General features: G+C 42.7%; 1 protein-coding gene across 3 annotated transcripts in view; it reads left to right on the top strand.

Moving 5' to 3' along the window:
- MAP7D1 (MAP7 domain containing 1) overlaps positions 1–26,659 on the top strand; it is a 101,254-nt gene that overhangs the window by 51,689 nt on the left and 22,906 nt on the right. Inside the window, exons 3-11 of one of the 3 annotated variants that reach the window (XM_088460892.1) lie at positions 314–382; positions 4,087–4,250; positions 13,149–13,263; positions 13,685–13,792; positions 14,955–15,077; positions 15,161–15,288; positions 21,949–22,082; positions 22,159–22,466; positions 23,821–24,043. In XM_088460892.1, coding sequence (XP_088317018.1) covers positions 314–382; positions 4,087–4,250; positions 13,149–13,263; positions 13,685–13,792; positions 14,955–15,077; positions 15,161–15,288; positions 21,949–22,082; positions 22,159–22,466; positions 23,821–24,043 — 1,372 coding nt within the window. Of the gene's footprint in view, positions 1–313; positions 383–4,086; positions 4,251–13,148; positions 13,264–13,681; positions 13,793–14,954; positions 15,078–15,160; positions 15,289–21,948; positions 22,083–22,158; positions 22,467–23,820; positions 24,044–26,659 lie in introns of all 3 variants that reach the window. The other 2 variants (XM_088460757.1, XM_088460808.1) reach the window with 2 other exon arrangements.

The raw sequence follows: 26,659 nt of genomic DNA on the forward strand, positions 1-26,659 counted from the left end.
TAACTGTGCATGTAGCGCCAGTACCTGGTTTTGGAGCACTTACAGTGCAAAAATGCGTAAGATACGCTCCACAAACAGACTAATGTTTGACTCCGCATCAAGCCCATGTTTGTTTATAGTGACAGGGGTAACGTGCCGTAAGTTAATGGGTTGTGAGTAAAGGTTATGACATTTCTGGGGGGAAAAAAACACTTGTGTTTAAATAAACGCACCCAAATGTGTGTCAATGCTTTGCTGATCTTACATGGTGGTGCAATAACAATATGCACATATAATCTGGCTTTACTACCATCTGTGTTTTGAATTCCCTCAGATACCCAGAAAGCAGTGCAGAGGCAGAAGCAGGCTAAGGAGAGGAGAGAAGAAAGGGCCAAGTATCTGGGTAAGTCTTTTTTCTCAATCTGTGGCAAGAAAATTGGGTTTACTCATGGTTGTTGGAGAAACCAGCAACACATTGGTCAGCAATGCATTGTCCCCTCTCTCAGAATAGGGGCTGTGCACTGCCTCTCAGGCCTTTCCGAAATACATTCTTTCTGGGAAAGCTTACAAGTCAGACACATGAATATTTCATTGGCCATGAAGTTTGCACACTATAAATATTTTACTTCTTGCAGAGATGTCAGGAAATCCAGGCCAGGGCAGATTAACTCATGCTTTTGCTGCAAATTCTTCTGCACCTTTGTTTTATATTTTCAGTCACTTTTATATTAGTTCTCTTCTGTAATAGAAGGTGGTCTGTTTAGATTAAGGAGGTAACAGAAAGCCGTTAATAAATGAGAGGCAAGGAGATAGTGGGAAAAAGTCAATTGGAGAACAACCCCAACAGACAATGCAGCATAGTTAAACTTCAAGGAAGTCATTTATTTTCATTGCTTTATCAATACTTTTGTCCCCAACCTAAACCAATGCTAAAATCCTTTTGGTCCATGTAAGAGAGATCCTGCAGTCAGACCCCTCTGTCACAGCCCTAAATCAGAAACCACTGCTTTCTCCGTTGGAATATGGATGCTTTGGACCAGCTATTTTATATGTATGTGTGTGCATGTATGTATGCCTAACCCTAACCTCCCTCCAGAGGTGCCTATACCTAACCCTCCCGGCTAAGAGGGCGGGCGCCCCGGACTTACCTCGTTTGGACCCGCGTCGCTCTGGATTCCGGCGTTGGGATTATGATAGGCGTCGGTATCTCGACGCTTATCGTGAATCCCTAACCAGCATTATCCCGTCAGGATTGTGAGCCGTCGGTCACATAACTACACACACACACACACACACACACACTCTTACCTTGCAGCATCTGCAGACTGCATGTTGTGGATGGGCTGGGGACGAGACCTGGCAGGTTGGTATATTTAGCTCCGCCCCCCTTGTGGCAAAATGACACTATTCGCAGATCAATCGGAAAAGGGCGGGGCCAAATGACACAATTGTAATACAATTGCTTCATATTGGCTCCGCCTCCAACCGACTGATCCGCAAATTGTTGCATTTTGCACTGAGGTGGGCGGGGCTTAATAAAATAGTGCCTGCTCTGGTGCAACTGCTGCTGCTGTGTGGGAACCCCGGGACGACCGCCCATGTCGCCTCCTCTTTAATCTGGCCATGCAGATCCTAGAGACCTTGATTATGAAAAAGCTGCACACAACTGGGCCTCTAAGAAAAAGAGAAGAATTAATATATAAAATGTTGATCTCGAGTCTAGCTCAATATAGGGTCAGGATTGCAACATTTCATTATTACGAAGGCCCCCACCTGGCTGCTTCTTATTGCCACACTGCTGGCATAATTTCCCTGAGAGAACGCTGTATAATGAATGTCTTTTAGCCTATGTTTCTACTAGAAAAGTCTTGAAAACTGGTATAAATTCTGATATGGTCAGCATGGAAAAGACTAGCTTGCTTAGGGAGAGCATAAACCATGAAGATGGATGATGAATAGTAGTTGATGTGCTGGATACAGCGTGTGATAGCCACTTAGTTCACGGATTTCTTTACTGACCGGGAACTGCACAATGCTGATAATAGGCTGCTTGTAAAGGGAAAGTGTAATTCAATAATGAATTTGTTCACTTTTTGCTTTTGACATAAAAAAATTTAAATATATGTGTGTATATATATATATATATATATATATATATATATATATATAATATCTCACACCTTTTATAATTTCTATAACTTAACAAACTATCTACAAAGATGCATTTCATTTGTATTATCCAAAACCTTTGTGGCCTGAAATGTATCCTTTATTTCAGCTATGAAATGCTATCTTGTACACCGCATAGTATGTTTCTCAATTAGCAGGATTCAGTATAACCGCTGTCCTCTGGCTCTAATAGCATGCACACTGAGGCAAGATGGTATTTAAGAAATGAGCCACCTCTCTGGCAAACTTCCAATCGCCGGATTACAGAGATCGATCAGATTCTTTATAATGTTTTATTTCGACCATAAACATTGATCTGAAGCTACTGCAGAAGTTTGAGGTGGTGCATCTGCAGTCCCCAATGTCATCCTACTAGTGTCAGGATATAGGAGGTGGTGATTTTTGTACAGACATTACTGATCTGTAGCAGAGGATGCAAAGGAGAACGGATGATGGTTTGGGTCGTTTGGTACAGGGAGTGACATTGCTCTTCATTTTAACCTTCAATGCATCACTGTAAATGTCCTGGATACATTTTGCACATATTTGCAGAGCTATCACAATTACTAATAGCCCTTCTGCACAAGTATAATATTTAAAAGGGTCCTCTAGCTGGAAACTGAAGGAATTTTGTTTACATAAGCTACATTTATCATTGGTCTTCCAGAGAAATCACAACTCAGTGGTGTAAAATACTAGAAAGCTATTTGCATAATTATACGGTTTTCCTTTTGGTGTATTCTAGATTTTAATTTCTACTGCTTGATAATTGTTGATCTGTTTATACCGGTTGCCACACGTGTTTTTGAATACTGAAAAATGAAGAGAATATTTTTATCAACCTGTGCCATCTGCTGCTCCTTCAGTTTTCTACAATATTAAGTTGCTGTTTCACTTGAAAGTATTTGGACTCATAAGGCCAAATGTAATATGCTGCAATTTGTTGCATTCGGCAAGATAGTCACTAGATTTAAAGCAACAGGTGGGTTTAAACTAATTTGCTGCATTCATTCTGAATATCTCACTGGAATCTTTAGCTACTACGTTTGGCCCAATCTGGGGCAAATCAATTCAGCGCAGTGGTTGCAAACTGCCTATGGAAGGTTAGGCGTAGGTGCTTCACAGCCAGTAAAATGGTTAATTTTCCCGCACTGCCCATAGAGTTGTGCAAGAATATAAGCGAGGTCTGGCTACCGTATCAGGCATTGGTGGCATTAATGTGCACGATACAAGTCGATAATGAAAAACAGGTCGACATTCAGAAGGTCAACCCATTCTCAATGTCTATTGTCAAAAGGTAGACTGTGTCATTAGGTCGATCATCATTCTGTAACGGTCAACACATTCAAAGCGTCGATATTTAACACAAAAAATTACACATAGTTTTTTCCATGATTTTTAGGGTAAGGCTAAAATAACAAAAAAAAACCCATGGCAGCATTTTAGTGTTGACATGTTCAATGTCGACCATTTTAACCCTTTGCCCTAAATACATGTCTACAGAATGAAGGTCGACCTAATGACTGTCAACGTTTTCACTGTCTACATTCAGAACCAGTAGACCTTGTGGTGTTGACCTTCTGATTGACAACCTTTTATATCACACCTCATCTGGATATGGTAGGGAAATATTGCACTGGATTGAATTCTCTCCATGGTTATAGGGAAGTTGTATTACTTAGAGCAGAGGATCTCAGGACCCCACACAGATCAGCCAGCAGGTGCACATGTGTAGTCATTACTCACTAACACATTTTAAAAGATCCAAAGGTGGAGCTAATTATTTTGTTGTGATTCTGTGAGGAGACCTGGAAAACATGCACTGTTTGGGGTCCTGAGGACAGAGTTTGAGAACCTGTGTTCTCAAACACAGAGAGTGGGCACAGAGAGTGGGCTTCTATGCTACTATTTAGACAATCCTTTCTTTATACTCTTCAGCTGCCAAGAAGAATGTGTGGCTTGAGAAAGAGGAAAAGGCAAAGCAGCTCCGGGAGAAGCAGTTACAAGACAGGAGGAAGAAGTTGGAGGAACAGAGAGTCAAGGCAGAGCGAAAAAGGCTTCTACTGGAGGAACGGCAGAGGTTAAAGCATGAGAAAAACAAGGTAAGGATGTAAGCCGAGTGAGACTTTTGGTACATATAGATTAATGCAATTTAATGTTCTCAAAGTGAGTACATTTACAGGGAGACAGTGGCGTAACTATAAATTTTGCTCCTCCCTGCCAAAAAAAGTTTCAGACGTCTCTAATTTTTGTTGTTGCCAGTCACATTTGTACATCTTTCATTTTCCATTATGTTTTTATGATCTCCTATGATGTATGTGATGGAACTACATTTATTCCTGAATTTACTAGTTGCAAGGTAGAAGAACTTTGGTAGCAAAACATTCTGACCATCCTATTGTTTTATCTTATATCATTTTGATTTAATGTGGCTTTGCATATATTCTAGAATAATGAGGGGAGAGTTGGTCCCATTATGGGTCTGAATTGAGTTGGGAGCAAGCAAAAAAAAAAAAAAAAAAAGAATTAACCTTGCACCTGCAATGTAAGAGCGGTGCAAGTACACTTATGTTTTGCATGCAGGGTATATACGGGCACACATGTTGGACAGCTTTATTTTTATTTTTCACTGCCATTTAGATTTGAGTTTGGACACCCCCCTCTCATATCGAAATCTCTTTTGCATTGACCCCAACTCAGATTCAAACCCTATGTTCATATAGGACCTTACCCAAAGTTGAACACAAATGTAAGCGCAAAATGCATCAGGCAAAAATGTGCAATTTACAACCTATTCTGATTTGTCTGCAGACATTAAATGCGACCAACTTGGTATAGGTAGCAAATGGGGCTTCCTCCCCCTGCAAGTAATAGGAGCAAATTTGCCAGAAATATAAATAAAATGTGGCTTGCCTGGGATTACTAGAGATGTTCAAAATTGCAATGCCCAATACAAACCCATTACATTGAATTGCCTGAGGTAATGGAGCATATGTGATGCTAATCGAATGGGATGCAAACTTAAATTTATTTTTTTTAAACATATTCCTAATAAGCACATGGGCGACCTTCACAAACTGAGCAGTAAACCTACCTTATTTCTGCAAAACAAGCATTTATTATAATGTATTATTGCTTTTAAATCACGGTTATAGTAGACAGCCTGTGAACATTATCTTCACCAGCTTGCAATTTGAATACACTGAAGTTGCTTTCATTCAAATAGGAACGTGAGCAATTTTTTTGTTGCAATTCTCCTCAATATGCCCACAATACACCCTTACTGTACTTTGTCTATGTGCCCTCTTCAGCCCTTGTTCCAGCCCCCTTGGGGCAGGAGGCCACAAGTGCAAGTTACCTGGAAAAAGAAGCACCTCGCAAAAAGAGCAATTTGTGGAAAAAAAAGCCACAACTTGTGTTTACGGTTATCTGTGAATGATGCCCAGAGTGCTAATTGTCTCAGCTCTTTGCTTATTGGTACAGACCGGCTATGGCTGTGTGTTGGGTAGCCAAAGCTTTGGAGCGCTTGGCTGATAGTTTGGAGGCGTCTTTGGACTCGGACTGTTGGTGGGCAATTTCCGGGACTCTGCCACTTACATCAATGAAGCGGCCTTAGATATCAGTATCCTCACATCTAGGATTTCTTCTGCAGCTGTTGCTGCTTGTCGCACCTTTATGGTTGCGATCTTGGAAAGCGGACGCTGATTCCAAAATGGGCTTAGAATGTTTGCCTTTTAATGGAGAAGTCCTATTTGGTCCGGATCTGGACAAAATAGTAGCTACGCTGGCAGCAGCCAAATCTGCTTGTCTTCCGTCTGCTACGGGCCCTTCAGGTGCTGGTACGTCGTCCTTTCGGCCTTACAGGGCCCACGGCAGGCCTGAAGCACAGTCTTTTCCATGACAGGCTGGGCCCAAGAAATCGTCCAAGCCCAGGAAACAGGCCTGGAGTACCAGACGTCCGGCCCCGAAGTCAGATGACAAACCTGCGGCCTGACGGTCCGGGCCTCCCTTTGGGGGATCCCAAAGTGGGAGGCCGCCTGCTTCAGTTCGCCCAGTGTTGGTCGATAACTACGAAGGACACTTGGGTTCACGAGGTGGTTTCTCACGGGTATGCCCTCTCCTTTCGGCACAGGCCCCCATCCCAGTTCTTCACCACAGGTCTTCCATTAGACCGGAACAAAGCCTTGGAACTGCGGAAGGTTTTGCACACTATGCTCCAGGCTGGAGTTATAGTGCCTGTTCCATTCTCCCAGAGGGGCCAGGGTTTCTATGCCAATCTATTTTTGGTGCAGAAACCCAATGGGTCTTACCGTCCGATACTCAACCTCGAGGCCCTCAACAAGTCCTTGAGGGTGCCTCTGTTTCGGATGGAGACCCTACGGTCCATTATTCTGGTGCTGGAATCTGGGGATTACATGGTGTTATTGGACATCCAGGACGCTTACCTGCATGTCCCTATTCTTTTGCGCCATCAGCAATTCCTCAGGTTTGCAATCCGTAACGAACATTTCCAGTTCCGGGCGCTGCCTTTTGGCCTGGCGACAGCACCATGAGTGTTCACCAAGGTCATGGCGGCTCACCTGCGGACGCAGGGAGTCTGACTGTTACCATGTCTGGACGACCTTCTGTTGTTGGCAGGGTCTCCAGAGCTCCTTCTAAGCCATCTGGAACTGACAATTGCAGTACTGCAGCGTCACGGCTGGTTGATAAACTGGCAAAAGTCCACCCTGACCCCGTCTCAGAGGATCCTGCACCTCGGGGCCTTGTTGGACTCCCGCAGCAGCGGATCTTTGTGACGGAGTAAAAGATCTCTGCTTTGCAGTTGAGGGTGCGCAGTTGTCTGCAGTGTCGCCGAGTGTCTGTGCACTCTGCAATGCGGTTACTAGGCTCCATGGGGTCAGTATTCGACATGGTGGAATATGCCCAGTTTCACTCCAGACCTCTGCAGCAATTGATCCTGTCCAAATGGAATGGACTGCCTCAGAGTCTAAAGTCCCAGACGATGGTGCTCACTCCGGAGGTTCGCCTGTCTCTAGCCTGGTGGTTGCAGACGACCCACCTCAACAAGGGTCGCCCATTTTGGGTGGCAAACTGGGTCCTGTTAACAACGGACGCCAGTCTCCGGGGCTGGGCATCTGTCACGGGTCCACACTTGTTCCAGGGCAGGTGGACTCAGGCAGAAACGGAGCTTCCAATAAACATCTTGGAACTCCGCGCGGTGTTCAATGCTCTTCAGCAGGCACATCAGGTTCTCCAAGGTGGTCCCGTGCAGGTCCAGTCAGACAACGCCACCACCGTGGCCTACATAAATCGACAAGGAGGAACCCGAAGTCGGACAGCACTCGCAGAAGTGTCCCGCATCCTGATCTGGGTGGAGTGCCATCTCCCGGCTATATCAGCTGTGTTCATCCCGGGAGTCCTCAACTGGGAAGCGGATTTTCTCAGCCGGCAGGACGTGCATCCGGGAGAATGGTCTTTGCACCAGGACGTCTTTGAACTTCTGGTGGACAGGTGGGGTCTTCCAGAGATAGACCTGATGGCGTCCCGGCACAACAACAAGTTGCTGGTGTACGGGTCTCGAACAAGAGACGAAAAGGAGTCTCTGGTAGATGCTCTGTCCGTCCAGTGGACGTTCAAGTTTGCCTACCTCTTCCCTCCATTTTCCCTTCTTCCACGGGTAATCCAGAAATTCAAACAGGAAGGAGGAACGCTCTTGTTGATAGCTCCCGAGTGGCCCAGGCGGCACTGGTTCTCTGACCTCCAAAGTCTGTCATACGTTCCTCTGAGGTTACCACTACGGCCGGACCTCCTGTCACAGGGTCCTTGTCTTCACCCGGACCTGACTCGGCTGTCTTTGACGGCGTGGCTGTTGAGACGGCCATGTTAAGGTCCAGAGGATTTTCCGGCTCTGTGGTGCAAACCATGCGAAGAGCTCGGAAGCCATCCTCTGCAAGAATCTACCATCGTGTGTGGCATACATTCTTCCAGTGGTGTCGACCTAGAGGTTATGCCCCTCGGGAGTTACGCCTGTCTAGAGTGTTGGCTTTCCTACAGGCTGGCATAGACCATGGGCTTCGCCTTGCTTCCCTGAAGGTGCAGGTGTCTGCCCTGGCAATCTGGTTTCATCATAAGATTGCTGCGCTCCCTGATGTGCGCACCTTTATGCAAGGTGTTCTACGCATGCAGCCACCTTTTGTTCCACCGGTGGCTCCTTGGGATTTGGCTGTGGTCCTGAGAGCTCTCCAGGGACCGCCGTTTGAACCACTGGGCTCAGTGGACCTTAAATGGCTTACAGCTAAAACGATATTCCTTCTGGCCATTGCTTTGGCCAGACGTGTTTCTGACTTAGGGTCTCTCTCCTGTAGACCTCCTTTTCTGATTTTTCCTATGAACAGGGCGGTGCTTCACACTCGTCCTGGCTGCCTTCCTAAAGTGGTATCAAGTTTCCACATCAACGAGGAAATCATTGTGCCGGCTTTTAATTCACCTGATCTTTCAGTGGGTGAGGCCACTTTGGATGTTGTGCAGGCCTTAAGGATTTATGTTGACCGCACTTCTTCGTTTAGGAAGTCTGATGCCTTGTTTGTCCTCTATGGCTTCCGTAAAAAGGGTTGGTCTGCTTCAAAGCAAACTTTGGCAGGTTGGTTTCGTATGGCAATTTCAGAAGCTTATCTTCATGAAGGCCTTCCGGTTCCATACTCTGTGAGGGCTCATTAAACTAGGTCTGTGGGTCCTTCGTGGGCAGCTCGACGTGGTGCCTCTGCAGTCCAGATCTGCAAGGCTGCCACGTGGTCCTCTGTCCATACCTTTGTGAGGTATTACGCTTTTGACACCTTTGCCTCTCAGGATGCTTCCTTCGGGCAGCGGATTCTCCTTTCAGCACAGGAGCGTCCCCACCCTTAAAGGATACTGCTTTGGGACATCCCCAAGGTATCCTGTGGATACCCTATGGACTCTGATGTAGAAAATGAGATATGGTAAGAACTTACCTTTGTTATCTCTCTTTGTACGAAGTCCATAGGGTTCCACAGGACTCCCGCCCTGTCGCACCTGTGCTGCAGATGGGCTTTACTCTGGTCACCGGTTTTTCCGTCTCCCTCTGGTGAGAATGTGATTCTTGTATGTGTCCAGATCTTTCTTCTCTCCTTCTTCTCCTCCGGCCTATGGCTTGGTACGTAACTGAGATGCCTTGGCTCGGGGGCGGGGTATAGGAGAGGGACCATGATGCATCCTGGGAGGCTGAAAATTTAACTCTATGGTGCCCGATGCCTGACGTCATCACTTATACCCCCAAGGTATCCTGTGGAACCCTATGGACTTCGTAGAAATAGAGATAACAAAGGTAAGTTCTTACCATATCTCATATTTTATTCATTTTTCTGGAATGTTGTTGGGGAAAAAAAGTACCCTATATTATCCACAAAATAACACAAATTAGGCATAGAAAAGATACAAGTTCATCAAGCACAATATAAATGCTGATTTTGTTTACCCAGAGGAAGGCAAACAAAACTCCCAGTTTGTCAGTTTAGTCAAACGTGGCAATAAATGTTTTTGCTGCCCCTGAGAATACCAATTGTATAAACTCTTTTGGTTCAGTCTCATCATTAATGTAAGAAAGATACCCAATTCATTTCTAAATTTAGTTAGTGAATTTGCCATCACCACATCATATGGCATGGAATTTTACAGCGGAACATTAAATTCCAGTGATACATGTCATAAGTGATACATTAGCAAATATGGGTACTTTACTTTCTAGGTTTAGGAAATTAATAAAAAGGACATTGCATAATAGTTATCTCTGTGATGTAACACACGTCAATTTGTCCAAATCTATAGATAATTATTAATGGGAAATATTCAAACAGTTATTTAGCCATTTACATGATATTATTCTCCTAGGCCTAATCCTTTCTAAATATATCAGATAATTTGCACTACCAGGAAACTTCCTCCCCCTGCTTACTAATTATGTGTGTAAAGCTGGCCATACACGCTACAATTATCGGGGCGATCCGCCTAATATTGGCGGATCGCCCCGATAATTGTAGCGTGTGGGGGGGGGCGACCGAGGGTTAAATATTGCTCGGTCGGGCATGCCGGATTGTCCAGCATGCCCGTCCGATGCGATATTTACCGGTAATCTGTCGGCCGCATCGGGCAGTGTATGCCCAGCCGTGGCCGACAGACAGACATTTCCTGTGTTCTTTCCTACGGAAGGAATAGGGAAATGTTTCCTCCCCCGGGGGCGGAGCGCGGATGTCGGGCTGATACACTGTGAGAGAAATCTCACAGTGTATGCCGGCGACATCTGCGGCTGGCAGGCTGCCAGAAAAAATGTCTGTCGGTCTGACAGACATTTTATCTGGGCGTGTATGCCCAGCATTAGTCATGGTCAAGTAGTTAGTCGTGACAAATGGTGGTCTGTATTTTACTGACTTTATTTCTGCAGGGCACATGGGTGGATGCCATCTGCACTCGGCGCTTTACTGTATCTGTCTTGATGTTGCCATAACTATTTCTCTTCAAGTACTAGATAATGGTTTTCTGCTGCTACACAGCTTGTTTCCTGGTATTTTTTCCACCTTTTGAACAAAGATGAAAAACTCATTTAAAGCTGTACTCCCAAATAGCTTTGGTGCAGACTTGCACCTATGGGCCTGATTCTGAATTGCAAGCAATGCTGATATTTGCGGAGTTTGAGCGGTTATTAGCCATTTTGCATCCATGAAAGCCACACTGTGCATGCTCAGCCATTTTTGTTTTGTGATCACGCGTGTGTGCTCGCACACAGATGATTCACTCGCAAAGTTGGGGACAGGTAATCAGCGTTTGGGGGAGGTAATGGGGGGTGGTTAGAAATGCAGGTACTTAGGACAGTTTAAACACTGATTTCTTGGGGTTCTTAAATTGGCAACTGCATCCTTGCTCACAGCAGGAGAGCCCTCTGTGTGTCTGGAAACCTGCTATGTCTGGGACAGCTTAGACTTACTCAGAGCGCTAATGGCCGCCTGATGTGCATGCTATGTTTCTTGTTTTGTGCATGAGCGGCGGATGTGAGATGCTTTCAGTAGATGTCTTTAAGCACTGGACGGTGGGTGCACTGCTTACTGTGTGCTTGTACCACTGTCTGGGGCTTTTCAATTGCAGCCTGCAGTACCCACAGACTGCACTTACTGCAGATTTCGGTTCATGTGTTAGTTGTGGTTTTACTACAGGATGAAATGTCCTTATAATTGAATAGCTTCGGATGTTAAAGCTTGAGGCTATCTGCCCGTGGCTAATTTATGCCTCTAAATACTTAAATCTAGTACAATTAAAGGATATGGCCGGTAAAATTTATATATTGTACCCAAATGAATGGCCCAAACCATGTTTGCTAACTCTTCCGGAATATCCGGAAGACTCCAGAAATTGGAGGAGTTCTCCCAGACTCCTGGGAAAGTAGACCAGCCTTCCATATGAATAATCTGTCCAGGAGCTTGATGACCTGATTTGTGGTGAATATTTGCATTGTGTACAGGGGGATCAGCTGATGCAGTTTGGGGCACACCGTCCTTCTGGAACTTCTAGCAAGAGTCACCACATATGGAACAAACTGTAGGCATGCATGTAGGTGTACTTACACCACTGGTCAAAAGTTTTAGAACACCCTCATTTTTACAATTTTAATTGAAATTTAAGCAATTCAAGTGCATAGGGCCGTAGCCACATTTATAATGTAGACAACACAATATCAACAGTTATGTCAACAGTTAATGTCGACAGGCAACTTTATTCTCTGCATGTCGACAGTAGGGTTTGGCTGTGGATTGGAAAGTTAGGGTTAGGCACTAATGGGGGGTTAGTTAGGATGCTGGGGTGGGAGGTTAAGGTTAGGCACTAGAGGGAGGGTCAGAGAATACTTACTGGAGCACTGGATGATAGAAGGTCTGGGCCAAAAATGACTGTCCCATGACTGCCGGAAGCCACTGCAGCCGCCAAGAGGAGATAAGTCACCGCTGGGCCATCAGGGACGATATGTTGACATATGTGCAACATATTTGTGGGCACTTCTGCAACAGTTTTGGGAGAGTGGTATTCTGCAACAGGAGGCTACTTTTAGGAATTAAACATTAAAGCCGTGTATCCACTAGACAATAAGTTGGACGATTTGAACGATAACTATATCGTTCTCCTTAATCGTCTGCAATATGGTCCAGTGGATATGCAGTCAACGACCAGCGATGCGTGCTTCCGCTGGTCATTGATGGCATCTTTCATCGGCCCTACTTGCAGGGCAACCTGACGATATCATCAGGTTCTGCAAGTACGGGTATGAGGAAGGTGACGTCACTGAATGATATAACATTCACTGTGTGTGCTCAGTGTTGTTAATGACATTGAGCACATCACTGCTGGGGAAACACTGGACGATATCACTCATGGAGCATATAGTCTAGTGCAGTGGTGGCCAACCCTGGTCCTCGAGAGCTAAGAACGGTGCATGGTTTGTAGGTCTCCTCACAGAATCACAAGTGATATAATTATCTCCACCTGCGGATCTTTTCAAATGTGTTAGTAATGAATACACATGTGCACCTGCTAGGTGGTCTGAAAAACGTGAACTGTTGGTAGCTCACGAGGACAGAGATTGGCTACCCCTGGTCTAGTGGTTGCCCGCCTTTAGAATAAACCTTATTAAACAAATAATTCCATAATTTCTTCTCTCCAATTGTATATTTGTTCTGGGCTTTAATTTCACAGTACACGTAGATGTTAAACTGCATACATTTCAGTAAAAACTGGAAAAATGGGAGTGTTCTAAAACTTTTGCTCCTTAATTTATATATGCACCTGCATCTGGTTAGGCTTATGAAAGTGAATTGTCTCCATCAATCATAATATTAAATGTTGTTTTGTAGTATTTCCTTTCTGTGGACATTTCTTTGTTTTGGTAAATGTAGGTAATTTATGTTTTTATTAAAATGTAATTATAACATTGGGTAAATACTTAGGAGAGATATGAGTCTGCAGTCAGCCGTACCACAAAGAAGACCTGGGCAGAGATTCGCCAGCAGCGATGGTCCTGGGCAGGCGCACTGAATCAGAACTCTCCTGGACAGAAAGGCAGTGAGTAATACACTATATGAGGCTGCTCCCTCTACACACATTAGGTCAATGTTATGTGTGTGTGTGTGTGTATATGTGTAATATATATATATATATATATATATATATATATATATATATATATAATCTGTGTGTGTATGTTTGTGTGTGTGTGTGTGTGTATATATATATATATATATATATATATATATATATATATATATACATATATACACGTGTATGTATGTGTATATATATATATATTTTTTTTAGAATACAACAGATGTATTCATCTACTTATTTCAGGTGTCTTTGTTAGAATATATTTTGGGCCTAAATTACAGTAAAACTAGATGGTGCTTTGTCACAGAGGTTAGTTGTTATGTCTGTATTCTGTCAACCTTATGTGTTTGTTTTTTCTATTTACTTTTTATTTCAGCAGCAAACAGATGCTCTGTCTCCGCAGTAAACCTTCCCAGACATGTTGACTCGATAATCAACAAACGATTATCCAAATCTTCCGCCACCTTGTGGAACTCTCCCAACAGAAGTAAGAGCTATGTACCTTTATGGGAAATGTTCTCTCTCGACCTGCTGTGCAAATATCAGTTATACAGTATCTGTGTGACTAAAAATCAGGTCTTGTTTCATTTAATATCTAGATCACCGTGTGATTTGAATTAGATGTTTCTTTTGCCTCTGATTGCTTAAAGGTAGAGGACACTTCATATAATAACGTGCTTCATATTGAGAGAATAATGTTCTGGGACTGCAATCTTTAACAGTCTGGTCGTGTATATAAATGAAACTACTGCTCTGGACACTGATTGCAGAGCACTTTCAGTTTCTCAGGAATGTTGCTAATTACCAGCTTTGGACTCTAAAATATTTCCAGGGCGGATAGCGGAGGTTGGAGTTTCATCATTGTATAACAGTGAAGTTGCAGGCCTGTCCTTTCCTTTGTAAACATGCTGCAGAATCTTCCCTATACTGATTTGGGATCACAAAGCTGCTATTGTATTATGCACTTCAGTGTTGCGGATTATACCTGAGTACAGGGGTAGGCAATGTTTTTCTCTTTGGGTGCCACTACTGGATGTATACAATACCCATCCAGCAGCAGGAATCAGTCTCATGTGTTCCTTGTTGTCCCAGTGGGTCCACAGGTGACCTGATAAGATTCACAAAATTAGATGATGTGCACTCCAACTGGTAAGAGTACAAGTCTGCCTGATTGTATAATTGCAGAAGCTGTATGTCCCAGTTAGGGCTAACCAGGCTTGTATTTGTTGAAGTAAATGTTAAGTACAATGTACAGATGTCCTGGGTACAGCTTAGTAAGTGGTGCCGTTAAACCTGTCCTTATTGAGGGTGGGATTACTCTCTTCCACTAGCATTCACCAATAGGCACCAGTAACTGGATGAAGTAACTTAATAGTTGTTCGCTAACTGACTGTCAGTCAGCTGTAGTCTGCCTGGCTGCGTCAGTGAGAGACCTGCTTATGATGACCGCTCTGTAGGGATGAGGTCTCCGCTGTGGTACTCGTGAGAGCCGCTTGCCTGCTGGAGTCCCACACGTCCAGAGTAGTTGAGTGGTGTCGGTGATATCCGGGCCGTCTTATCTGGCTTAGACTTAGTTGCGGTCACTATATTAAAGGTGGTCTCTGCTGTAGCTGTGTAATAAATGTAACACATGCTGTTTTTTTATGCAGACAGGAGCTTGCAGCTCAGCCCATGGGAAAGCAGTATAGTTGACCGTCTGATGACACCCACACTGTCCTTTCTAGCCCGAAGCCGCAGTGCAGCAACTCTTCCGGGAAACGGCAGAGATCTGAGTAAGAACCTGAGTAGGACATTTCTGAATTTCATTAATGTTCTTCGTTATTTGCAATACTAACATACCTTTCTTCCTCACCAGGCTCTCTGGTGTGTCCCCGCTCGGCCTCTGCAAGCCCCCTAGCCCCATGTAATAATCACAAGCACCGCCGTAGGACCACAGCCAGCAGCCCTGATGTAACCCCCAGAAAGAGGAATGATTCCTCTCCGGTGAGTGGCACCACCAAGTCAGGGAGCTTTTACTCCATTAAAATATGAAATACAAAGTAGGGCTGTACGGTCAATAAATAATAAATGTATAATAATTCATAGTACCATGTTCTTACTGGCTTTTAATAAATGACAAGTAATGGAATGGTGATGAATGTTTAGTTTGTATTAATTAGCATTGTTTTAAGGTTTTGTTTTTTTTATGAAAAAAAGAGAAAAGTGGTGCGCTGATAGTCATACTGTCCAGTATAGAGACTTACTGCTGACACCTGAGGGGTTCTGACAAACACCACACATAAACAAAGGGGGTGTCTGCGCTAGTAGCTACACAAAGATTCCCAAGGCTGTATATGTTCAAAAAATAACATTTATTTAAACATACAATGTACTGCAGTTCAACCTTTAAAACAAGTAAATACTTTAAGCATTATATAACATTATTGTCATGCCTCCAAACTTGGTAACATGTGGCAACATTATGGACACAATATAGCTGGTATCTCAAAAGAATATATATTGGTATTAAAACACATTGTGTCTAAATATGTTCTCAATAAATAATGAGCATAAATGCAGATGATTTATGTATAAATCCCATCTCTAAATAAGAAAGAGAGAAAGGAATAATCACATATGTGTAGAAAAGAACCTCTAATATTAAATGATGATCTGTTATATATTCACCACATAAAGACCTTGTACGGGAGGTCCAGAGGAAGCAGCTCCCCGATATGTGTGCACACACACACACACCTTGCTGCTGTATTGTATAGAGCTTGCAAGTCTCCCGGCTGGATCCACACTTCTGCGTATCCCTTGAAACTGCACTGCATTAACTTGTGTAGCTAACAGGCTCTCGGTTGTGTCCACGCTCCAGGGTCTCCCTGTGGTCGCACCGCTCCTGCGGCTCCCGACCTAAAGATAAGTACCCGATATGGCGTGTACGGCTCCTGTAGCAGTGCAGGTAATAGCAGGTGGGAGATGAGAATTGCTGATATTTGAGGATGTGTGAGCTCTGCCACTGTCTCCTACAGAGATGCGGAGTCTGCTAATGATGGTGAAAAGGCAATGCTAAACTAAGTGTGCGCCACTAGCAGCCACATATGTTATAATCCAATGATGGAAGGCAAATGTGAAATTGAAGACAGTCCACTGTGTGCTCACTTGACGCGTTTCTCCCCTCTGTCAGGGTTTTTTTGAAAAGGTAATGCAATAACGTTTCTAAGAGAAATCAGCATGTTTATACCCCACCTAATTGATCACAAATGAATACATCTGTGCCTCCCACATTAGTATGCAGAGAGGTTCAGAAACAACGAAGAACGGAAAAATAGCCTTAGGAATGTGAATTTTTTTTTTTTAAATAAAAATACAAACAAGATTACCAAAAATAAAATAAATATAACTAAATACAACTAATATCTTTATAAATAAAATATATGTATATACAACATATATGATATATAATGACACTGAGAATGGAACTAACTTTAGATCTATCACCATAATTACAAAAAGCAACCTGACATAATTAACCCATACTATGCCAATGTGTCACTGAAATGACTGCACAAGATTGAAATTGTTTGAAACGACATAATAAATTCTCATTTACGTAGTTCTGCCCTTCATAAGGAGCCATTTAAAACTACCAAATAATCTCCTATATTTATTCCATAGGGAAAATATAACAAACCAGACACTAAAAATATGGTTCCGCTTCCCTTTAGTTAATCAAAATCCGTTTCCATTGTTTCATTCAAGCCCTCTGGAAATAATGTATGCAGGGTATATATCCAAAAATCCTCCCGCATACAAAGTCTTACGACGCCCCAAACCCTAGAGGGGGGATAGGTGATAGATTCAATACCTATAATTTTTAAACCATCAGTATTTCAAGCCATTATAGCTTGGTCCATGCAAAAAATCCAATGTTTCTCGTATACATTAAGGATGTTTCTCCTATGTTCACAAAATCTAATCTTAAGAGATCTTGTTGTACGTCCAATATATTGTAACTTGCATGAACATTCAAACAAGTAAACAATATAAGTACTATTGCAATTTATAAATGATTGAATCGGAAATTTTCTCTGTCTTCAGCTCCAAACACTAGGGTTCTGTGTCCAATATAAATACACGTAGTACAGAGAGTTTGACCACATCTGTAACACCCAATTATCTTGGAGGATAAATCCAAGAAATTACCACCATCATTTTGTTCATTTTGTTTATTTACGCTTTTATTTTTATTTTTGAAGAAACTCTGGGCCAGTATATTTTTTAAATTATTGGCCCTTTTAAAAATGGCCATTGGACCTGATTTCAAATCAGACTTTAGAAGGGGATCTGTTTGTAGTATCCTAAAATTCTTATTGAAAATGTGTTTAATTTGTCGTGCACAACTGTTCTATTTAGAAACAAAAATGTTGGACTTCTCAATAAACTCATTGTTTTCTGTTGGTCTATTTATTCTTTGAGGAATCCAATAGATCCCTGCTATTTAAACCTGCCACTGAATTCAAAGCGCTCTGTAATACTCTTTTGGTATACAATGCCTTGCAAAAGTATTCACCCCCTTGACTTTTTACCTTTTTTGTTACATTACAACCTGTACATTTTTTTTATTTTTTTTTATCTAGACTATTTTGTGCAGATCCATCACATAAAATTCAATTTGGTGAAGTGAAATGAGAAAAATATATATAAAAAAAGAATCTTTATAAATAAAATTCAGAAAATTGTCATGTGCATATGTAATCACCCCCTTTGCAATGAAGCCCCTCAAAAGTTCTGGTGCAACCAATTACCTTCAGAAGTCACATAATTAGTGAAATGAAGTCCACCTGTGTGAAATCTAAGTGTCACATGATCAGTCAATATAAACACACCTTTTCTGGAAGGCCCCAGAGGCTGCAACACCACTAAGCAAGAGGCATCACACCATGAAGACCAAGGAGCTCTCCAAACAAGTCAGAGACAAAGTTGTTGAGAAGTACAATTCTGGGTTGGGTTATACAAAAAAAAAAAAAAAATCCAAATCTTTGATGATCTCCTGGAGCACCATCAAATCCATCATCATCAAATAGAAAGAACATGGTACCACAACAAACCAACCAAGAGAGAGCCGTCCACCAAAACTCTCAGACCGGGCAAGGAGGGTATTAATCAGAGAGGCAGCTCAGAGACCAAAGGTAACCCTGAAGGAGCTGCAGAGCTCCACAGCTGAGACTGGTGTATCTGTGCATGTGACCACAATAAGCCGTACACTCCATAGAGCTGGGCTTTATGGAAGAGTGGCCAGAAAAAAGCCATTACTTAGTGATAAAAATAAGAAGACACGATTTGAGTTTGCCAAAAGACATGTGGGCGACTCCGCAAATGTATGGAGGAAGGTGCTCTGGTCAGATGAGACTAAAATGTAGCTTATTGGCCACCAAGGAAAACTCTATGGCTGGCGCAAACCCATCACCCCAAGACCACCATCCCCACAGTGAAACATGGTGGTGGCAGCATCATGCTGTGGGGATGTTTTTCAGCACAGGCATCCACGCACGCAGGGGGGTTTCTGAGTACCCAGAAATCATCCAACCCCCCAAACATCGCTCCGTCTCCGACCTCTGCGGCTCCCTGCACTGTGAACACTAGCCTCTGAAGCGACCAGAGGCTAAAGAAGCCTCCGATCGCTTCAGAGGGCAGAGTTCCCAGTGATGCACTGCGCAGGTGATGTCATGATGTCACCCGCGTGATGTGAGGAGCCTGACCGATCCAGTCAAAGCAGCGGCGAAGTGGGAGCCAGCGTGGTAGTGAGGTGAGTACTGGGCATGGGGGGGGTACTGCATAAGGGGCACTACTTTAGGGGGCCATGAATAACGGACACTACTTTAGGGGGCCATGCATAAGGGGCACTACTTTAGGGGGCCATGCATAACGGGCACATAACTGGCAGTGCATATGGGGCAAAACTGCTTAGGGGCCCTGCATAAGGGGCACTACTTTAGGGGGACCTGCATGGGGTCAAACCTAACTGGCACTGCATATGGGGCAAAAATACTTAGGTGCCCTGCATATATGGCACTGCATAAGGGGCACAAATATAGGGGGCACTGCATAAAGGACACTACTTTAGGGGGACCCGCATATGGGACAAAACTACAGTGGACACTGCATAAGGGGCGCTACATATGGGACAAAACTACTGGGGGCACTGCATAAGTGTCACAATACAGATACACATAACTAAAAATGGGGGTGTATCTCATATATATGTGTGTGTGTTCGTGTGTGTATATGTATATAGATATATAGATATAGATATATATATATATATATATATATATATATATATATATATATAGAAAGAGATTTGGAAACTGATTTGAGTCAAGGGAAAGATGGATGGTGCTAAATACAGGGATATTTTTGAGTAAAACCTGTTTGCCTGTGATTTGAGACTGGGACAGAGGTTCACCTTCCAGCAGGACAATGACAAGAAGCATACTGCTAAAGCAACACTCGAGTGGTTTAAGGGGAAACATTTAAATGTGTTGGAATGGCCTAGTCAAAGCCCAGATCTCAAATCAATTGAGAATCTGTGGTCAGACTTGAAGATTGCTGTTCACAAGCGGAAACCATCCAACATGAAGGAGCTGGAGCAGTTTTGCCTTGAGGAATGGGCAAAAATCCCAGGGGCAAGATGTGGCAAGTTCATAGAGACTTATCCAAAGCAACTTGCAGCTGTAATTGCCACAAAGGTGGCTCGACAAAGTACTGACTTTAGGGGTGGTGAATAGTTATGCCCGCTGAAGTTTTCTGTTATGTTGTCCTAAATGTTGTTTGATTCACAATATAAAAAAAAACACAACTTCACAGTTGTAGGCATGTTCTGTGAATGAAATGATGCACACCTTCAAGCAATCCATTTTAATTCCAGGTTGTGAGGCAACAAAACATGAACAATGCAAAGGGGGGTGAATACTTTTGCAAGGCACTGCAGTTCTTTTCCCTAAGGGCTTCCATTAAGGTAGTCGTTTGTTCCTCATAGATCTCCTTACTAGAACAATTGCGACAAATCCGTCGCAGTTGTCCAGAAGGGATATTATCCAACCACTTTTTGCTATGATGGCTATGATAATCGATGTAATTGTACACATCTACCTCCTTGTGGAAAGTGCTAGTGTGTATACAATTAGTCACAATATCTAACTTTATGTCCAGAAAGCTAATCATACTATTGTGACACGTGCTCGCAAAAGTGAGATCGGATTCATTAGAATTCAAATAATTCCTCCCTGTTCTACCACCTACTAAGAATTCCTTACTTTACGGGAACATTCTCCACTGGTATCACTAAGTGGCAGACTTGCTTTCCAAATCTAACAGAAACTAATATTTTGCGCACTCTACAGTATTCCCTCCAAACATTGACAGCTACAACTTACAGAGAAATGTTCTACAGACTATTCTATAGGGGCTATCTTTCTCCCAAACGTTGTCACTTGATTGGTATTGCTACCTCCTCTGCATGTCCAAAATGCGCCCATTTAGAGGCGTCTTTATACCACTGCCTATGGGACTGTAGGGTCATCAAGAAATTTTGGATGGAAGTGAAACAATATGTGCTAGCTGACCTAATCAATTATCTTCCATTAACACCAGAATGGGCAATATTGGGTTATATTCCAGGAATAACTAGAGTTTCCAAGGGTTGTAAAAAATTATTATTAATTATTTCGGCTGTAGCTAAAAAATGTATCCTGCAACAATGGATTGCTCCTACCCCTCCTTCATTAACCATGTTCAAAGAGAAATTATTTTATATTTTCAAAATGGATTGGGTCAACTCTTCTATCAATAAGGAAAAGAAAGCAGAACAATTCTTCTTAATTTGGGAAAGCTTTATTGAGGCTTTAAATCCTGAGATTAAAAGACAAATACAACAGTGTTTCAAATCAACACAATGGTATGAAACTAGAATACTGCTACAAGACCCCCCAATAACTTGCGCTTGAGAGAAAACAAAACAAACAAAAAAAACCCCCACATAAATAAGAAGTAGAGTAGTGAGGGATTGACCCTGGGAGTGCATGGCTCATAACCCCCATCCCACTTTATTTCCTCTTCTCTTTTTTTTTATTTATTTATTTTCTCCTTTTTTTCATCTCTCTCTTCTTATACTTCTCCCCCACCCCCCCATCACCCATCTACTTTCTTCCCCCTTCATTTCTTCTATTATGGTTGAAGTCACTATAATATATTACTGTTTAATTTTCTATTGATTGGTAAAAAGAGAAAATTGTGGCAAGATTATTACCTCAAACCACAAGTGAACTGTATGCTATAAATTGTGATTGTCATTGTTTCTTTTCATATTTGCTTGTGTACCAGAGTGTATTTGTTGACTTCAATAAAAACATTTTTGAAAAAAAAAAAAATTCAAATAATTCATAAACTCAAAAACAGAATCCTCATCACCATTAGTTCATTGTATGTTTTAAATAAATTTTATTTTTGGAATATATACAGCCTTGGGAATCTTTGTGTAGCTGCTAGCGCAGACACCCCCTTTGTTTATATGTTTATTTTTAATTTTTTTTAATCAGTTAAAAAGGGAAAAGTTATGTTGATGACATCTAGAACATTGTCTTGTAACATTTTTAGAAAAAGAAAGAAAAGAAGGAGAAAGATAGAGAAAATGAGCGTGAAAGAAGTGCCCTGACTAGGGACCGTATCCTGAAGAAACGCCAGTCACTTCCTGCTACAAAGAGCCGATCATCCCCAACGCCTGACACAAGGTCAGTGTAAGGTTGCAGAAAAAGGAGAAGCTGATTCACTTTGGAACACACGTTTAATGGTTTCTCTTATGCTCAGCAGTGCAAAGTCCAAAAACCGGCCATCCTCACCATCCACCCCTAATCGACGCCCAGCATCGCCCTGTCCAGCTTCTTCAGCAACGCTGACCCCAAAGCTGACTCCTCCAAAGAGTGCTCAGGGAACACCGAAGTCAAAAGCCAAGGTAGAGAAGCCGAAGGAGAAAACCCCCAGCAAGATCAGAGAGAAGAAAGTAGAGCAAAAGGCTGAGAAGGAGAGGCAACCATCTCCTGCATCCCAACCGGAGGAGATCACAAAGGCACTGGAAGCATCGGAAAGCATCTCCTGCAGCACAGTACCAGCTATAGGTTTGTATGCTGCAGCTAGCTAAGACCTTACTAGCACCTGAGCAGCAGTGCAATGGTACAGTACCAGGCAGTCAGTCTCCAATCCATAAAGCTGTACTATGCACTAATAATGTGCATCCAAATGTCTTCAGTAAGGGAAATCCTTTTGCATTCCACACTTTTAAGGTGCACTGACTTATAATAAATTTAGATATATATGTATAGAAATGGTAGTGTGTTGTACTCAATGTAACAATACACCGCCGTACATTATTAGCCTATTACAGCAGCTTATTGATTTCTCTTACACTTTATTTAGGGTGCCTCATAAGTCCCAATGAAATTTGTATCCTAAAAATACTCTGGGCTAGATGTATTCATCCTTAGAGAGAGAGAGAAAGTGGAGAGATCTAAAGTAATCGACCAATCGGCTCCTAACTATAATTTTACTGGGCGTGTTTGAAAAATAACAGGAACTGATTGGTACTAATTTCTCTCCACTTTATCTCTCTCCAAGGGTGAATACATCTCCCACTCAGTATTTAAAATCATTGTACTATATTGCGCAATTGGAAAAATATTGGTTAAAAATAAGAGAATGTAAGTGGTTAGAAAGATTAGTGTGACAGAATAAAAGTAAGCTTTAGATGATTCTGTAATCTATCGTGTCCAATATTTGTTATAGACTGTCAGAACAGAAATAGTATAGGATTATTACAAACCAGTATAGGCAAATTATTAATGGATTTGTATGTTATGAAATTTCCTATAATCTTACACATAATGTAGAAGTAGATAAATAATTATCCAATGGCCTTTATATTGCAATTATTAGTTGTCTTAGTTTTATTAGATCCCTAATGTTTTTATTAAGATCTGTTGAGACAGGATTTCAATTTCATAAACTGAACTTTCTTAATAAAAAATAAAAATGTGGGCATTGTGTAAAAGGGGCACAAATGTGGGCATTGTGTAAAAGGGGCACTGCTGTGTGTCATACATGAATAAAGGGACACTACTATGTGGTGTAATGAATTGGGAATACTATTCTGACCATGCCTCTTTCTTTGAGACACACCCCTTTTTCGGTGTACCTTTTTTTTTTTAAAAAAGCTCTGAGGAGAGGGGGGGGTGAGTTCCACCACTTCTCTAGGACCACTTTAAGCACTGGGAAAGGGGAATACTTTTGGTATTAATTATATGGTCAACTCTGTTAGCACTGCCTGTATATTCTAGCCATCCATCAGGTCATAAATGCTGAGCAACTAGGTACAATGTTAGCAGTCAGTGGCAGCCAGGCCATAAGCAGGATCAGGTTTAGTGGCAGTCACCCAGAAATATGATTCTTTATTTAAACCTACTTTTTATTTTTCAGATTCTTCAGTTTCTTCCAATGACACTGCCCCGGGACCAGGCCCTTCCTATGTTTCTATGGCAGTGAGCAGCGCTCCAGCACCAGTGCCCTCACCAAACAAACCCATGGCTGGCACAACAGATAAGGATGAAGCTGCCCGTCTCCTTGCAGAAAAGAGACGACAGGCTAGAGAGCAGAGGGAGCGAGAGGAGCAGGAGAGGAGAGAGAAGGAGGAACAACAAAGGTGGGTGTTATACTGGATATAATGATGAGTTGCACCCAGTGGGTTTTTAAGTGTCAACACAACTAATTCTGTTGTGTTTTCTGTTTGATATGTGGTACCCCGGGTATTGGTTTGGGCATAGATAAGTTATGTTTTGATTGTACCTTACATGAGAGACAGCAGCTCCATTGGGTCTTCCTACTTTGACAATGACTCCACAAGCTTTTCCTTCTCAGCCTGTAGCAGAGAGGCTAGTCCCATACACACAGTAAAATGACTTAATGTGACAGCCTTCAAAAATAGAATAATCTAGTAGATTTATTAAAGGGGAAGTAAGAGGACATGGGTCCAGGAAGGTCAATATGAAGAAAATAACAATCACCATACAAATGGTAATGCAACGCAAATTAAATGACAGATACAAGAATGTTGGCAATACAGTAGTAAGTAGGCAATAATTCTAGTTAAATAGGCTTTTTTATACTAATTGCTGCAGCACCTCTTGTGATTCTCAATTACTTCAATACACTAAACTCTAAACACGCAATAAATCTGCTCAATAACACATATATGAAGAAATGGCAAAACAGATTATTAATCAGCAGACTAGCAAAACACCAGACTGATCAATGAATTACTTTACAGTGAACACAAAGTTCTTTCATTGGAGTTGTCTTGCTAGGTGGCCACTGTTTTATTATATGCATCTATTTGTAATCCACAATAGGCAGAGGTAATAGAATTGACATCTAATGCTGGTCTTTCTTGATCCCAGACAATTGCTTTCACCATCCAATTGTAAAGCACAATGAATACAGTTCCACCTTAGTAACATAGGGCCTGATTCAGACCCACTCGCGAGCGGCTGTCCGCTCCCAAGTGGGTCGATGTTATGGACTGAGCATGCGCACGACGGAGGGAGCTCCGTCGTGCGCATGCGCCAGACGCGACGAGCGAAGGAAAGTCCTTCGCTCGTTGTGTCCGATCAAAGGGGGCGTGCTGTCAATGTTGATTGACAGCACGCCCCCTTTGGTGGGCGTGCCGGGGGCGTGCCTCCCTGACGGGGGCGTTCCCACGGGAACGCCTCCCGTCAGAAGCCGGCCCACTGACATCACTAGTGATGTCAGTGGGAGTGATTTTGGCTCTGATAGAGCCAAAATCACTCCGGAGCTTGCGGTTGAAAACCTCCGGCTCGCAAATTCGATGGTCTCGACCATCGCGACCATCACAATGCACGCTCGTATAGCCTGTGGGTGGTGACCCACAGCTATACGAGCGTCCAGGAGGACGCTCCATGAAACTGGAGCCCGGCCCTCATTCAGAGCGTGCGCTCTGCTCAGAGCGTACGGCTCTGAATGAGGGCCATAGTTCTCTTCAGCGCTCAATAGTATCAGTAGATAAGTTCCAAATACACTCTTAGGACCTAATTCATTAAGGATAGCTATTGTCCCTCACGCAGAGTTACAGCAGCACTGACCTTACTTAGAAATTGCTAGCCTCGTTGCACGCAGTAAGCAGTGGCTAATTTATGCACGCTCAAGTAACGGAGTTAAACGGACAGGCACTCCTAGCGTTTCTCTGACAACTTCCCTGTCACCCCTCCTTCCCCCCCCCCCAAATGCTGACCTAACATCACTCACACTGCTATGGCTTTCTTTCTGTGTGAGTGATCGCAGAGCAATCACAATGCTAACTCACGCACATGCACTGCAGTGCATGCGCAGCAACGCACCATCGACCGATCTGTGTATGCGGTTGAAATTACGATCCATGATGAATCAGGCCCTTTATATGCTCACAATCTTTCTCACATATATTTCTTACAATATGGCTTCTTCTCTCTATACTAAGACTCAGTCAACGGTTCAATGGTAGCTCAATCAGCACATATATCACGCTGTCGGCATGTATATATCTCTAGCCCAGTTTCTTGCAGGTTTAGAATTACTCAATACTGTAATACACTTTCAGTAGGGACGTTTCCCTTTTACCAGTTTAACTCACAAAGCCTCCATGGATCTCTGCTGCTACTTCCAGCTCTGACAATCTGTCTCTCCAGAACTCTCCGACACAATGCTGGTGCTTCTGCTGCAGTCCCCAACACTCTATCAGCAGGTGTTCAGCAGTGACGTGCAGTGAGCTAAATGGCTGGGGAGACTTTGGCTAGTATCAGAGCCAGATTTACAGATACATATATGAACCTAATGGTTCATGTGGGCATTATACAAAGGTGCTGAAAATTTGATCAGGGATGTGTGGAAAAAGTAGAGGGGAGGCAGAGCCTCACCTACCATACACTTTTTTCTCCAGAGTTTTGACTATAAAAAATATTAGAATAATGCAAAAAAGAAATTTATAATATTTTCTTAAAATTTAATTTTATAAATTTTATAGTCAAATCTCTGGAGTATACCCAAATATGACAGGAAAGGCTGTGCCTCACCTACCTCACCTGACCGCACATCACTGGTGTTCAGTGGCCATGGCACTTGGCATCACCACTTCAGCGTTGTCGCTTGCCCAGTCTTGGCTCACAGACCCGCGGCAACTAACCCTGCTCTCCGACTCCACTCCTCTGCGTTTGCCTCACTCAACTTTACTACAGTACATTAATGTTTTAATAATGGTAGTGTATAT

This window comes from Taudactylus pleione, unplaced genomic scaffold, assembly GCF_031769625.1.
Source record: "Taudactylus pleione unplaced genomic scaffold, aTauple2 ptg000007l, whole genome shotgun sequence".
NCBI lineage: Eukaryota > Metazoa > Chordata > Amphibia > Anura > Myobatrachidae > Taudactylus > Taudactylus pleione.